The sequence below is a fragment of the Chinchilla lanigera genome, unplaced genomic scaffold, assembly GCF_000276665.1.
Source record: "Chinchilla lanigera isolate Chin_1 unplaced genomic scaffold, ChiLan1.0 scaffold00031, whole genome shotgun sequence".
Taxonomy (NCBI): domain Eukaryota; kingdom Metazoa; phylum Chordata; class Mammalia; order Rodentia; family Chinchillidae; genus Chinchilla; species Chinchilla lanigera.
Window position 1 is genome coordinate 9570004 of NW_004955432.1, and position 14058 is coordinate 9584061.

Sequence of the window (14058 nt, forward strand, 5' to 3'; positions counted from 1 at the left end):
AAAAAAAAAAAAAAAAAAAAAAAAAAAAAAAAAAAAAAATTAAAAAGTGAGTGGCTACTTGCCTCAAACTAAATGTCTTTATCCAAACTAATTATCTTTATCCAACTAAGTGTTTGAAAATGCAACCAAGGCAGACCTAAAATATATACGTATTTTTTTTGTTTGTTTGTTTTTCTGCTACTGGGAACTGAACTCACGACCTTGCGCTTGCCAGGCAGGCGCTGTGCTGCTGAGCTACACCCCTAGCCCCCAGACCTAAAATATTATGACTAGATAGACTCAAAACTATTAGTCTGATTGTTTTCAATTTACGTGGAGCAGATGACGGATGGGCTTCCAGTTATTCTAAGGCATAGACCCAGGAAGCAAAATCCAAGTAACGATGCCTGAGCTCTGGGGACTAACAGGAAGTAACTAACCTGGAAGAGTACCTGGAAGAAAGATTAGAACTCAGTACATACTATTCTCTACAGAATAGTATGTGGAACTCTGCAGAATGGTCATTGGATTGCCTGTGCACTGGAAAAAAACAGTCTGAAAAACTGCTTGGGACACCATCTAAGATAACTTTCTTTTAACTGACAAAATGAGGTTGATTACTTCCCTATCACTACTCAAACTGATAAAAGGAAACCCATAGTGAATTTTACAGTTGGAAGAAGTCTCTTATGCATCAAACTAAGCTTAGCAACAGTTTTATAAAGTTACCACACTCACTGACATTTCACAGTTGGTATTATTTTTAAGTAGGGGTAGAAGAGGGTAGTCAAGGCTTACATAAGAGTTCTTAGCTAATCTCACTCTTGACAACTTTTCTTAATCTTGGAGAATTCTCACTCCCACTTCCTACCTTAAGCTAGAAGCAGACTCTCAACATTTTTTGGAGGGTGATTTGGTTTAGCTAGCAGAATTTTTAAAAATATGCATGATATTTGACCCTATAATTTTGCTTCTGGAATTCACCATAAAGAAATACTTAGACAAACGTTTCACAAAATAAGCTCAAGGATTTTACTAAAACACTGTTTCTAATAGGACCAAAGCCAAAGAATAAGTTCTAAATGTCTATCAACAGAAAATTAGTTTAATTATGATATAAACAGATAGTTTTTCATCAGTTTAAAGCAAGTTAGAAGAATAGCGTAAGTCCATTTCTGTAAGAGAAACTTATGCAAAAGCATGTGAGCACATATATTTACGTGGTTAGACACACACACACACACACACACACACACACACACACACATACTACTCTTAAATACAATAAAGAAGAGCTGCAAGTATGTTCAGTATATTCAAGGAGTTATCTTTGGAACTTTGGATGGAAATATAGGAAACACGGTGTTTACATTTTGGACTTCTGTACCATGTGGCACTTTTACAACCAGATGATGATGATCATTATTATTAAAAATACAGCTAACTGGCACCTAAATCTCCAAACTTGCTCCTTCCCTCAGCAATTCTTGTTTCTGAAGGTGGCGTGTGGCAGACACTGAGATACAGAGACTTCCCAGGTGCAAGAAATTTTAAAGCACATATACTGGGGAAGGTCTGCTAGTGCTGATAAACTATTTTACACCTACTGAGTTGGCGCTCAAGCACTGTTAATTCAGAGGAAGAAGGCCAGGTGGCTGCGTCAGTCTTAGCGCTGCTGGTTTTATGCGCAAGAGCCCCACCCAAACAAGAAAACAGTGGAAGAGACAGAAGAATGAGAAATGAATGAGGCTAGGGAGAAAGGTACTGGCCTATTTTCTTTGTCCTTCCCAATAAACGGCAAGTTTTCTGTTTCTTCTTTTTCATAGTCGTCGATGATGCAGACCTACCCTGTCCCATACAGCACATATGGCTACCATGCGCTTGAAATGTGATTAGTTCAGACTGGGATTGCTGAGTGTAAAACACTGGTTGGAGTTGTGACTTAGTATGAAAATAGTGCATAGAATATCTCATCGTTCATATTTTTTATGTTCATTACATACTGAAATGATATTGTTTTGATAGATATCTTATGCCTGCCTGATTTTCCACTGTAGCTCATCTACAGTCCAGTGTTGCTATTACAGGTCACCTAGCTCGGAGTCCAGCACTGCCAGTGACCAGAGGTGGGATCACAGGGCAAGACACTTGGGAGGATTAAACCGAGTGATGTGTGTCAAGTGCTCAGGACAGAACACAAGGATTTAAAATAAGCTCTGTCAACAAGTGTGAGCTGTGCTAGACATGTTAAGAATTCCAAAAATGACTAAGATGCAGTCCTACCCAGAAGCACAGAATTACCGGAGTGGGAATCAATCTTGGATGTTACCTACTCCAACACTTTAGAACCTTTTTCCAGACTGTCCACAGAAGAGGACCCTGGGGCTGAGTGGACTCCAGAGAAAGGCACTGGATGGAAGGAAGGCTGAGAGCACACCTGCCTGGTTTTGTGCGGCATCCCATCACTCCTGCAGCCAGAGCGGTCTGCGGGGGCACAGAGACGTGGCCGAGAGCAGCACTGTGAGACGGGCCGAGCCAGAACGCGGTGGGGCACGGAGAAGGAACAACACAGCAGGCTTCTTCCTTACGAGGCGGTTTCAAAGTTTGGCTCTTGAAGATGGGGGTGGGGGTGGGGACGGAGGACAAGAGGACAAGGGTTTCTAAGGAAGCCAACATGAAGGTTTGCTTTGGGCCAGGAGGGAGAACAATTTCACCAATAAAGCCATCCTGGCAAATGATCTATGTGCCAAGGCCAGAATAAAGCAGGGGACTTTTTAGAAAGGTCTTAAGGGCCAAGGATCCTACACTAGTTTTGCCAAGGTTTTGAAAAAGGGTGTAATAATTTACCTAAGTACACAAGCTGATGAGAAATAGGGAAGCAGGGTGGCAGGTGCAACTATGAAAGGAGGCCTGCATGTGGTGCATGCCTGTGGCAATTTCTGCACTCTGAAAGGCTGAGGCAGGAGGATTACAAGTTTGAGCCCTGCCTGGGCAACTTAGTGAGAGCTTATCTCCAGAACAACAGTGGCAGCAGCAACAACAACACCTCCAATCATACACACATGCATATGGACATACATACATACACACACAGCTGGGAATGTAGCTCAAAGGCCCTGGGTTCAATTTCTAATACTGCAAGAAAAAAATAAGCCTAAATTAGGATGATGGGAGTCATGTCAGGAAGGGGCAAGATCTTAGAGACCCCTTGAAGAATTCACAGCATTTGCACATAGAGGGATGCAGATGATTCCAAGGTACTTTGAGGGCCCGGCTGGGTAACGAAGCTCTTCAGTCCCATGAAGAAAGCTGAGAGCAGCCAGTTAGAAGGGGCTGATGCAGGTAGGTGTCTGCATGATGAGGCAGTCCATCGAGCAACTGAAATGTGGTGCTGCGCCTTGTCTAGACAGAGCTCTTTGGAAACATCCATGTTTGGGAGAAGGGAGATGTAAAAGAGCTGTTGCAGAGGCTAGAGGCAGTCCAGTGTGACAGTGTACACCATGGTCTCAGCTACGTGGGAAGCCGAGGCAGGAGGATCACAAGTTCAAAGCCACTGGCTGACTTAGCATGACCCTGTCTCAAAGTTTAACAATATAAAAGGAGCTCAGAGCTTCCTAGATTCAATCCCTAGTATATAACTAGGACACCCGAGACTGTGCTTATGCTCCCAGGATGAAACAGGTCATGAGATTCAAAGGCTACAGGCAACATAGAGGATGGTAGAAGAGGGGCCTGGTGCAGTGATAAGAAGGTCATTACCAACTTCTTTTTCTTTTTTGCATTAAGTTTTTAAAGACAGGGTCTTACAAAACTCAGGCTGGTCTTGAACTCACAGCAATCCTCCTGCCTCAGCCTCCCGAGTGTGGGGATTATAGGTGTGCACTACCATGCTTGGTCATCATCACCAACTTCTAAGGTCCAGCCTGAGTACCAGGCGGACCATGCAGTCAGATCCACCTGGTTCATGTCTCTTCGTATCATTTATTAGCTGTGATACCCCGAACTACTTCACCTTTGTAGGCCTCCAACAGAACACCATGAACTTACTCTAACATTTAAAAGAAACAATGCATTTTAAAGCACTGGATATGGCACTTGATGTACAGTAAGTCCCTACCCCCAAATGTTTTATCACTGGACCAGATTAAAAGCTGAGCAAGTGCCATAGAAAGAGAGGTTCCGTGTGCACAGGAGGGGAAGAAGGAAGACAGGGTAGAGAGAGGAGAAGGCGGGTCTTTTCCCGGATGAAGAGATGAGAGCTGATGGCAGGGGCCGCAGAAGCAGAATAAGGGTGAGGTGAGAGCCCAGGAACAGAGCAGGCTCGAGAGCACAACCTCAAAAGGTGGAAGGACGCGTCCTCCTCAGAAACAGGAGAAGGAAAACAGAAGGTGGAGACAGAGAAACTTCCGAGCGGAGCGGAGGACGGCTGAGCTGACTGAAGGGCTCGCCCATCTCAACTAACTGGAGAGGAGGCCGAGGCTGGGTTGAGTGTGGGAGTGGAGCTGGGCCCAGGGACTGTGGAGCCGGAGGGAAGGGAATCCTCCCACAGGACTGGCCTGGGAGCTGGATGAGAGGAGACACACCCAGCCCAAGCCCAGATGGCAGGTGCTGAGTGAGCACATGTCTCTAGTTGTGTTTCTGCCTCTAAGCACAGCTTTCTTTCTCTTTTCTTTTTTTGTGTGGTACATGTGAAATGCGTGCTCTACTACTGAGTTACACTGCCTGCCCAGAACAGCTTTCTTTTCTTTAACGGGGGAGCATTTGGATGATGCTCTTTTCTTTTCTCCCCCTGCTCCTCTCTGAGTAGGCAAATATATTGGAGAAAATGAACAGGGAATCTGAGTGGGGGAATGGGGAACAGGAATAGCTCCTGAGAGATAGGAGGGGTCCTGAGTGGCTTGCCAATGAGCCCGCCTCTCAAAGCAAGTTTTACAGAGCAAAACCATGAGACAGGTACATCGTGGGTCAAAATTATGATCAACCAATAAGACTGCAAGTATGGTTGCTTAGGTAATATTATCTAATGGTAGCAAGGGTATACAAGTGACATCATTAACCTTGGTCCATAATCTGTAGTGTTGGCCTTGTCTTTAGTCTTAGTCTCCCCCCCCCCCAGTACTGGGAATCGAACTCACAACCTTGCGCTTGCCAGGCAGGCGCTGTGGCACTGAGCTAAATCCCCAGCCCCAACAGTCTTCGTCTTACAGTCTTAGTCCCAGTCACAATAAGTGAGACAGGATGGTCTACCCCTAGTGGGATAATGGGAAATCTCAAAAGGGTGATACCAATAATCCTGAGCCTCCCTTAGGGAAGTATGTAATCCTTTAGGGATTCCCTAATTCCTTAGGGAAGTATGTAAAACTAGCTATTGTGACTTTAATCTTCAGATGCACCTCCAGCCACAGTTCTGATGGATTCTAATCTTCTGCACTGACAGCCTTGAGGGCCCAGCCCTGTCTGCTGCTTACTATATTCTGCCTAACTTAGCTGCCTGTAGTATCTCCCCCTCTGAAGAATGAGGGGAGAAAGGGTGTAGCTTTGAGCAGGGAAGGGTCAGTGTATGGGAAACCATAGTCAGGGGCCTTCTCCAGAGAGCTACTCTAGTGGGCCTCAGATAGAAGTCATGTTGTAGTTTAGCAGTCATGAATTCTTTGCAAGGTCGATCTGGTGGATCTCAGAAAAGTAGTCTGACATGTGCCGTTGGTTCCATCGGCATGATCACCTGGAGTTTGGCAGCCTCTCCTTCCAAGTATCTAAGTGGGACCTCCAAGATGGTACAGGGGAAATGCTAGCTGTCAAACTTGCCGAGTTTGTGCCCCCTGAAGTCAAAGGATGAGTTCTGTGAAACAAAGAAGGTTAAGAGTAGGAAAATTTATTGGAGAAAAGGAATGGGGAATAGGAATAGCTCCTGAGAGATAGGAGGGGTCCCAAATGGGTTGCCCTGGATGATGCTATTTTTAAGGTACGGTGTTTTTCAGGTGTGAGCAGAGAAACTTGAGTTTATCTCAGAGGTAAATGAATGAATGCTAGGAGGTGGGGAGAATGTGCTGAGTGATGCAGCTGCTGAGCCAACCTGTACGTTTCCTAGGTGCAAAGCACTTCTTTTGGGAAAGTTCTTTCTTACTCTGTAGTGGTTCTACCCTAAAAGCCCTTGGTTCTGACAGCCCCAGGTAATGCAGCGAGGACTGGGATGTGCGAGAGTATGAAAGCGGAACACAGGAGGCTTTGGCAGAATCCTGCCCCTAAAGCAGCACATGGATAAGCAGATCACAATTCCCTTCTCGGAGGGGACAGAGCACCTGCAGGAAAAGAGTAAAAGGAGACTGAGGAAAACGTGAAGGGAGCTGGGTAACTTGTTGCCACAGAACAAGGATTCCAAGATGGAGAGTGGCATGCAGAGGGTCAGGGAAGGTACCTGGGGCCATGGCTGCTCGGTATGGGTGTGGGAGTATGAAGAGCGGGAGGAAAGGACATGGTGACAGAATTGTAAAAAGAGCATTATGAAGATAAAACCCGGTTTGCGGAGAGGATCACAACAGGTAGACCCAGGCTGCTGAGATGGAGGGACACTGGGCTGGGGAGCTGGGGGGCGGCAGAGCTGCCCTCACGGGGAAAGGCCAGGCCTGGTGACTTCTTAGTACATATCACGAAAACAAGTATATTTTCAAATTCCTGTTAAAGTAGGTTACACTCTAAGAATTAAAAAATCCCCAGTACTGATCATATTACAAAAAGTACTCATTTGGTGTGACACAGAACTATCCTGTAGGTGTTACTCAACCAAGATCGCTCCCGAGTGCTGTCCCAAGTATTTCTTTTCCAAGAAAATGCCCCTTGAGTTTTTCCCCCTTGGCTGCTCCTTTAATGGAGGAGGAGTAAAAGGTCTAGGAAAATATCACAGGAGAGATAAGAAACCTCAGAGTCCGGCAGAGGGCTGTGGGCTCCACACACGTTCTCAACTGGTCTGAGGCGACGTGTTTCTTCTCATGGACAGGGCTTGCCCTTAGGTGCCGCAGTGTCCAGAAAAGCCAACCGAAGAGTGTCACCTAGGCCCTGTCATTAGCAGTGCGCCCCGGGGTGGAGATGCACCAGCACAGCCACCACGGGAAATTGGCAAGGCCCTCGGGGACATTTCAGACATGTGCTCACTGGCCACTGAGTCACAAAGGGCAGTTACAGTGGTAGTTTCTTAGCGCTGTGTGTTTAATTCATAGAAATCAATGACGACAAGCCTGGAGGCCGCAGCACAATGGGAAATACAGCCATGTGGTCTGTTTCCTCCCAACAGTGACTGCATTTATTATATTTTTCCTGGTGGCATTTGCATTACTTAGCTAGGGATCAGCAGAGCTGGCAACCCAGAACTTCTAAGAATTACTATCTGTTTACCACAATCTCCATATTCAAAGAATCAGTAGCATGCTTTCTTTTTTAAATGTGCATTTTCTTTTTATGACTTTGCCTTAAACTGGAAAACCCCGTAACTGTAAAGCCACAGACAATAGTTCTGATGAGGATCACAAGGCAACGGACAGGCACCTGGAGAGCTGATGTCGTACACTTATTTTGCCACATGATCAAAAATCCTTCTGTCCCATCCATTTACCTACCCCATCTATTCTTCAAGCTGACTAGTTGGCTACTGACCAAATTCATAACAATAATTTTTAGTATTGAAAAAATACCTCAGTGTGGAGTAAAGATGGACAACCCACAAAGAGTCAAAGGAAGAAGATAAAAAAACACAGCTCTAATCCATTTTGCAAAATGCTTCTGTGGGTCAATGTGGGCAATTATTAAGCCCAGATAGTCATGACAGATGGTATTTAAACACTCTGGCTCTTTGTCAACCATCTGCCCTAAGAGTCTCTGTACTGAGTTCATATTTCCTAGGTTTTAGAATAGAAAGCATGTACCTCTTAATGGCATTAGAGAGAACTGGTCAACCTTTCTAATACAGGACAGACTGGAAATCAAAGCTCTTAAACATGTGACTTGCTTCTTGGCTTCTCTAAAATATCACTGGGGCTATACTGTAGTAATGGATAAAACACTCCAGAAACAAGAAACGACAAATAATAGCACAAGCAGAAATTTGGTAGAGTACAAAAAAGCTCTGGAGTGTGGCTCCAAGTGGGTTCTAAACTTTAAGAGTTTTGTGCTCCTGAACAAGTTCTTCACCTTCCTTGGAACAGCTGCAGACCCTGGAGAACAGTCCTCAGATGTGGGTTTGATGAGATAAAGCCTATGGGGGCCCCAGCCCTGGACTTGTCCCATGCCAGGTGTTCATTCCCTTTGCTTCTTTCCTTTTCCCTAGATGACAGAGGAAGGTGAGCCTATTGATACCAAAAAACCAAACCAAAGAAACCTCACTGTTCAAAGAGTAGGAAGGGACCTCTAAGGAACGTTAATCTTGACTTCTAGCCTTCCACACAAAATCTCCTTCATTCCTGAAAACAGTCTTCCCATCATGCCCACCCACAGTACCCCACACTTCCACACAGTGCGTGTAAATGCCTTTCTTCTCCACCAACCCTCAGACGGAGACTTGAGTATAGTGGCATCTCAGTAAGATCTTTGTAGACCTAAGCAAACACCCTGTTACAGGGTTTCTAACACGTAACATACACCACTGGTGGTATGTGGGATAATTTCAAGGGATGAATGTGAACTACATTTCTTAATAACTTTCATGTTTATACATATTCTATTGTGCACCAGGCAAATATATAACTGTCTCAAGCAAATCCCTGATTTTATATATTTGCATTTACAAGGAGGCTAAATAAAACAAGTAAATTGATTCAGTGCAGTAAATAAATTACATCAATAATAGTATAGTTGCTGTAAAAATATAGCAAAGACAATGAAAGTGATAAAAAGATGACAAAATTTGGAAATTACTGCCTTATCATCAAGTAGGAACCCAAAGTGGACACACAGGTCTCTGACTTAGGATTAGCTTACAGTAGGCTAGGTGTGGTGGTGCATGCCTGTAATCCCAGCCCTTAGGAGGCTGAGGCAGGAGAACTGCCATGGGTTTGAGGCTGGCCTGGGCTACACAGTGAGTTCAAGGCCAGCCTGAATTGCATAGCGAGACTCTGTCTCAAAAAACAAAAACCAAACAAACAAAAAAAATAATTAGCCTACAGTAACGGGGAGTCTGCTTTCTGAATCCAGGGTTTGTTAACCCCTCAGCTGAGTCAGCACTGAATCAGAAGTTGGATCTAAAGTAAAGCTTGGGGTTGGGACTCCAGGACACATTTGGCATAAATAAGAAGCATGCCACATTCAGATATCTGGGTGGTATCATAGGAAATACCAAACATGAACTAAGCCAGAACAAAAGTCAGATCCCACGGTCACATTCAAGGTCACAGCCACACTGGAAACTACCCAGGGGCCTGGGCATCCACCCCAGCAAGGATGTCTGCTTGGCTTGGACTCACTTTGTTTCAGTCTTAAAGCACATGGACCTGGTTTGCGATATTGCTTCTTCCTCCGCACCATTATTTCCCAATTTACTACCTTTGGATAAAACTCCAGAAGAAGACTTTCGTATGTGTACATTTTAAGAGACAGTGGGTCTATCCAACATTTCATTTCTCCTGAGAACAAAGCAGAATGTTGCCACTATTGTCAAAGGAATCTTCTTTGGGCTCCCAACAAGTGAGGTCCCCTTCTCAATTCCAGTGCAGGGGTGGGGAGTGGTAGTTCTGTCATGTTGGGCTGGAAAGCAGAATGAATTTTCTCACAGAATAAAGGTTTCAATAAATTGGCACAATGGGTGTTTTATATTTGTTCCAGGTTATACAGGATTCGGCAAGACAGTCTGGGAACCCGATCACCAATTATAGTACCATTTCAGTGGACAATATTTCCTAATGCTTGAAAATAAAATTTGAGATTGTAAATGTTTCATAAGTAGGAGACTATCTATACTTAAAAATATAGCAAGTTCCTTACCAGTAAATGAATGAATATATCTTTCTTTCTTTCTCTTCCTTTCTCTCTTTTTTCTTTCTTCTTCATTCCTTCCTTTTCTCTTACTTTCTATCTACCTTAAATTTTATCTTTCTTATTATTTTACAGAAGAAAAAAATACAAAATTTTGAAACAAGATAATAGGAGGGGAACAATGGTTAAAACACTGCATACTGCTATCCTTAAATTAGTTACTCATAGTACAAGATACAGCATTTAATTGTCTAAACAATATTAGCACAAACCTTCCTTTTCAATGAACTAAGAGAAATTAGTAGCATAACTATCTTAACTATTTTACATACATATATATACACACACACTTGCTTTAAATTTTATCTTTTAACAATTTAGAAAACCTTGGTTTATCAATTATGGCTAACAGTTAAATCTGTATTATTGAAAATCGACTGTCCTCTTCCCCATACGAAAAGATAGGCTCCATCCTTACACTGAGGACAATTCTAGATACTTACACGTAATTCTAATCAGCACTTCTCTAACCAGCTTTTAGCTGCACTGTTAATCCTGGGATGAGCTGAAATGACAATCTAAACTCCCACTCTGCTCAACTGAGGGTAATTTATTCCTGTTTCTGACCTCGAGCCTGTAACACAATGTGTTGGATGCAAACAATTACCAGAGGCACTTTTAAAAATAAGAATTCCTGGCCCCAGCCCAGTAAGTGAATCAGACTCTCAAGGGAGCGGCCTGGGAGCTGCACTTTTAAAGACTGCCCATCCCTGGTGATACTGTCATCCGACCCAGTGGCTCTTGCCCTGAAGGGTGCATGAGGATCAAGTAGAGGGCTTGTTAAAACTCAGGTTGCTGGCATCCAGCCCACAGCTTCCAATTCAGCAGGGCTGGGGTGGGGCCTGAGAATTTGCATTTCCAACAAGGGCCCCACTGATGCTAATGCTGCCATCCAGGGACCACACTGTCAAAACCACTTATTTAGCCCATCTGGTAGACATTGCAGCTGAGCTGAATCTTACTTTTTTTTTTTCTTCTTCTTTCCCTTGTAGGAAAAAACCCCACTAGATTAGATTAGAACTCACAAGACTTCTTTCTGAGTCATACTCCTGTTACTTTTTAGCTGCCTGATGTGAGAAATGAATTCACCACTCCAAGCCAGTTTCTTCTTAGTGTAAAAATTTAAAAAAGTAACACACAAAGAAACAGCTTTGGCACTATACTTGACACTGAGACTGCCATTAAACATCTGTGTGCTCTGATCTCCTTACCATGATCCCATCCTAGGAGCTAGCGATGAGTTTGCTGAGTTCTACAATGAGTTCTCAACATTCACTGCACAAAACTTACTTTGATTAAACAAACAAACAAACAAACAAACGTAATCACTATTTTTCCTAATGAACTACTAGGAATAGCTACACTTGGAACATAATCTGCCCAGTGGGAATATGCTCAGCTTCCCAACTCGAATTTTCCCATGGAAATAAAAATAGAAAAGAAGATTAGATTAGGATTAAGTTCTTTGTTTAATTTTGAAGAAGCTGAACTCAGTACCCAGGTAGGTATCATTTTCCTAGCAGATTCTTATTATAATGTTTGGCTATTCCTGGTGACCTGAAAATCAAACAAATGAATCACAGACTTTCACACTCAGGGCAACCTTGGAGTTCATCCACCTCACCCACCTGGCCTCTGAATGTGCTGGAAACATCTCCAGTATATGGTGGTCCAGACTTAGACACCCAGTGGCAATCACGAACCCTCCTGTACTTTTCAGATCACTGTTTAATCATTGGGTTGCCCCCTCTCTGAGCAAATAATCTTTATTTCTTTAACTTCTATATTCCTTCATTCCATTTCTGCCTCTCTAGGGCCCACATATGTCCACGCTCTCCTCCACGTGGCAGCACTTAAAGCACTCGGAAACAGCACTGACATCCCCTTGCTTCTGCCTTGCAGTCTAGCCTAAACATTCCTTTTGCAACAATTTCCACCATCAAAATTTCCATGTACTTAATAGTGCTCCTCCTGTGGATAAATATCCTTGAGAATATTTTTTTCACTAAAAAAAATATAATATGCTTGGGGTCACCATGTTTTATCACCAAGAAAAGCAACGTAAATTGTAACAACACTGAGGTTTTCCTTCCCAAAGTTTCCAAGGCTTCAGTCACACAAAACTGCACTGTAAAAACTGGGGAGTGTTTTCCGAGGAGGCTCAGAAGGGAACCCAGGAACAGGCAGATCGAGACCATGACGCTGAGAGCGAGAAAATACTACATTACCACTTGAATTACTGACGATTTCAAAAAGAAAGCGTAATGTCTTACTTTCTACGAAACATTTCTGCAAATATGCAGCCGACACTCCAGAGATCCACGGGGGTGGCGTAGCTGGACTGCAGCAAGACTTCGGGAGCGCGGTACCACAGTGTGACAACCTGCAATGGCAAGAAGACCTGGATGTTACTGAGGGACACAGCTGCTGGCTTCAATGGCACCCCATTCCCAAGTGGCTTAAGGACAAGATCCACTTTGCAAAGAACGTCTGTAAGTCATCTGCTGACAACGTGATAAACACAGTAAGTAAATAGGACTCATCATTCGTAGGCCAGGAAATGACATCCTCCTCACACAAGATGGTAAAATAACACAAGCTTCAGAACGCAAAGACCCAAAACCTCTTATATTAAGGTTATCTTTTTCTTCCAGGACTTAGAAGATAACACATGGAAAAGAGATGACGGTACCAACTCCACCTCAATTCCCAGGTCAATGTTTCTGGAAAATCAAAGATGCCAGAGCCTGATGGATGGTGACCTTAAGAGTCTCCAGAACACCGAGGACAGGTCAGAACTGTCCTTTATCGTGACACTTGGGGAATCAAAATAAATTCCCTCCCATGCTGCTCTTTTCAGGAAATAAAAAATGGGAAGAACTTCAGGGAGACTGTATAACACAATATTCATACCCCATGAAAAAAGGCCTCAGGAGAAGAAAGCCTCGAAACAGAAGAACCCATTTAGCACAGAGTGTATCAAACAGATGAAAGAAACACAACTGTGATCACTTTGGCTTTACGCGTGTACAGGGGATTAAGTGCTTCCTTTTTTGGGTGGGGGTAGAAAGGAGGATATTCTACGGATACCTGAAATCGAGGGCTTTTTCTTTATTGTCAGGTAAAAATCTGAATACATAAATTGACTACATAAGCATTTCATATTATTCAGACCCCTTTATCTTTACTGATTTGTCTTGTATCATTATCAACATCTATCTAAGTTCCCTAAAATTCGGCTTTATGTATTTGGTGCATTAAGATTGGCACAGAAACTCTAAAAATACTCCCCCGACCTCCTCCTCTCCTTGATACACACACTGCTCCCTCCAGCAAGGGACAGAGTTCACTCATTTTCCACTGAATCTAGGTTGGCCTTAATGACTTTCTTGACCCATGGAATGTGGTAGGAACAATGTCTGAGGCTATGAAAGCATGGTCAGAGAATCCTTGTAACCTGGGCCTTTTCAAACGTTTGCTCTTGAGATGCTTCCTGTTGGGACCCAGTTGCCTTGCCATGAGAAGCCCACAAAAATGTTCTGGTCCACAATCCCAGCTGAGCTGTCAATTGAAAGCCATGTGAGTGAGTCATCTTGGACAGTCAAGACCAACTGATCCCCCAGATGAATTCTGCCCTGGCCAGCGTCACACAGAACAGAACCGCTCAGCTGAGTCCAGTCAGCTGATGAGATTATAAACAATGAAATGGTGGTTAAATTTTGTGGTAATCAGCGACATTAACAGCTTCCCCCTTTATCTCATTTAACATACTTCACTTTAAATTTACCCAGGGCTCAAATTTATTTAAGGGATATCTGGTTGATATTTAATGGAAGGATCATGGTGATGTAATAGAAACTAAAAAAAAAAAAAAAAACATAAACAATACCAAACCAACAGTACTCCAGTTATCAGTAAGCTCAATATATATTTCCAGCCTCATTTCCCACAGAAATTCCATACCCTTTACACGCTAGTCACACATTAGGCTACACCACTGGTTTTCAACCTTGACTGTGCATAGAATCATCCTTGGGTTCTGAGAAGAACTTAGATATCTGG

General features: G+C 43.4%; 1 protein-coding gene and 1 long non-coding RNA gene across 3 annotated transcripts in view; one reads left to right on the top strand and one right to left on the bottom strand.

The window, feature by feature from the left end:
* Positions 1-2914, top strand: part of LOC102006268 — an 18928-nt gene extending 16014 nt beyond the window's left edge. Inside the window, exon 3 of the long non-coding RNA XR_261521.2 lies at positions 2067-2914. This is a non-coding gene — a long non-coding RNA (uncharacterized LOC102006268). The remainder of the gene's footprint in view (positions 1-2066) is intronic.
* Cdk6 (cyclin-dependent kinase 6) overlaps positions 1-14058 on the bottom strand; it is a gene marked incomplete in the record, with an annotated part of 205979 nt that overhangs the window by 48210 nt on the left and 143711 nt on the right. For both annotated transcript variants that reach the window (XM_005388024.2, XM_013516028.1), the window contains 1 exon segment: positions 12270-12379. In XM_005388024.2, coding sequence (XP_005388081.1) covers positions 12270-12379 — 110 coding nt within the window.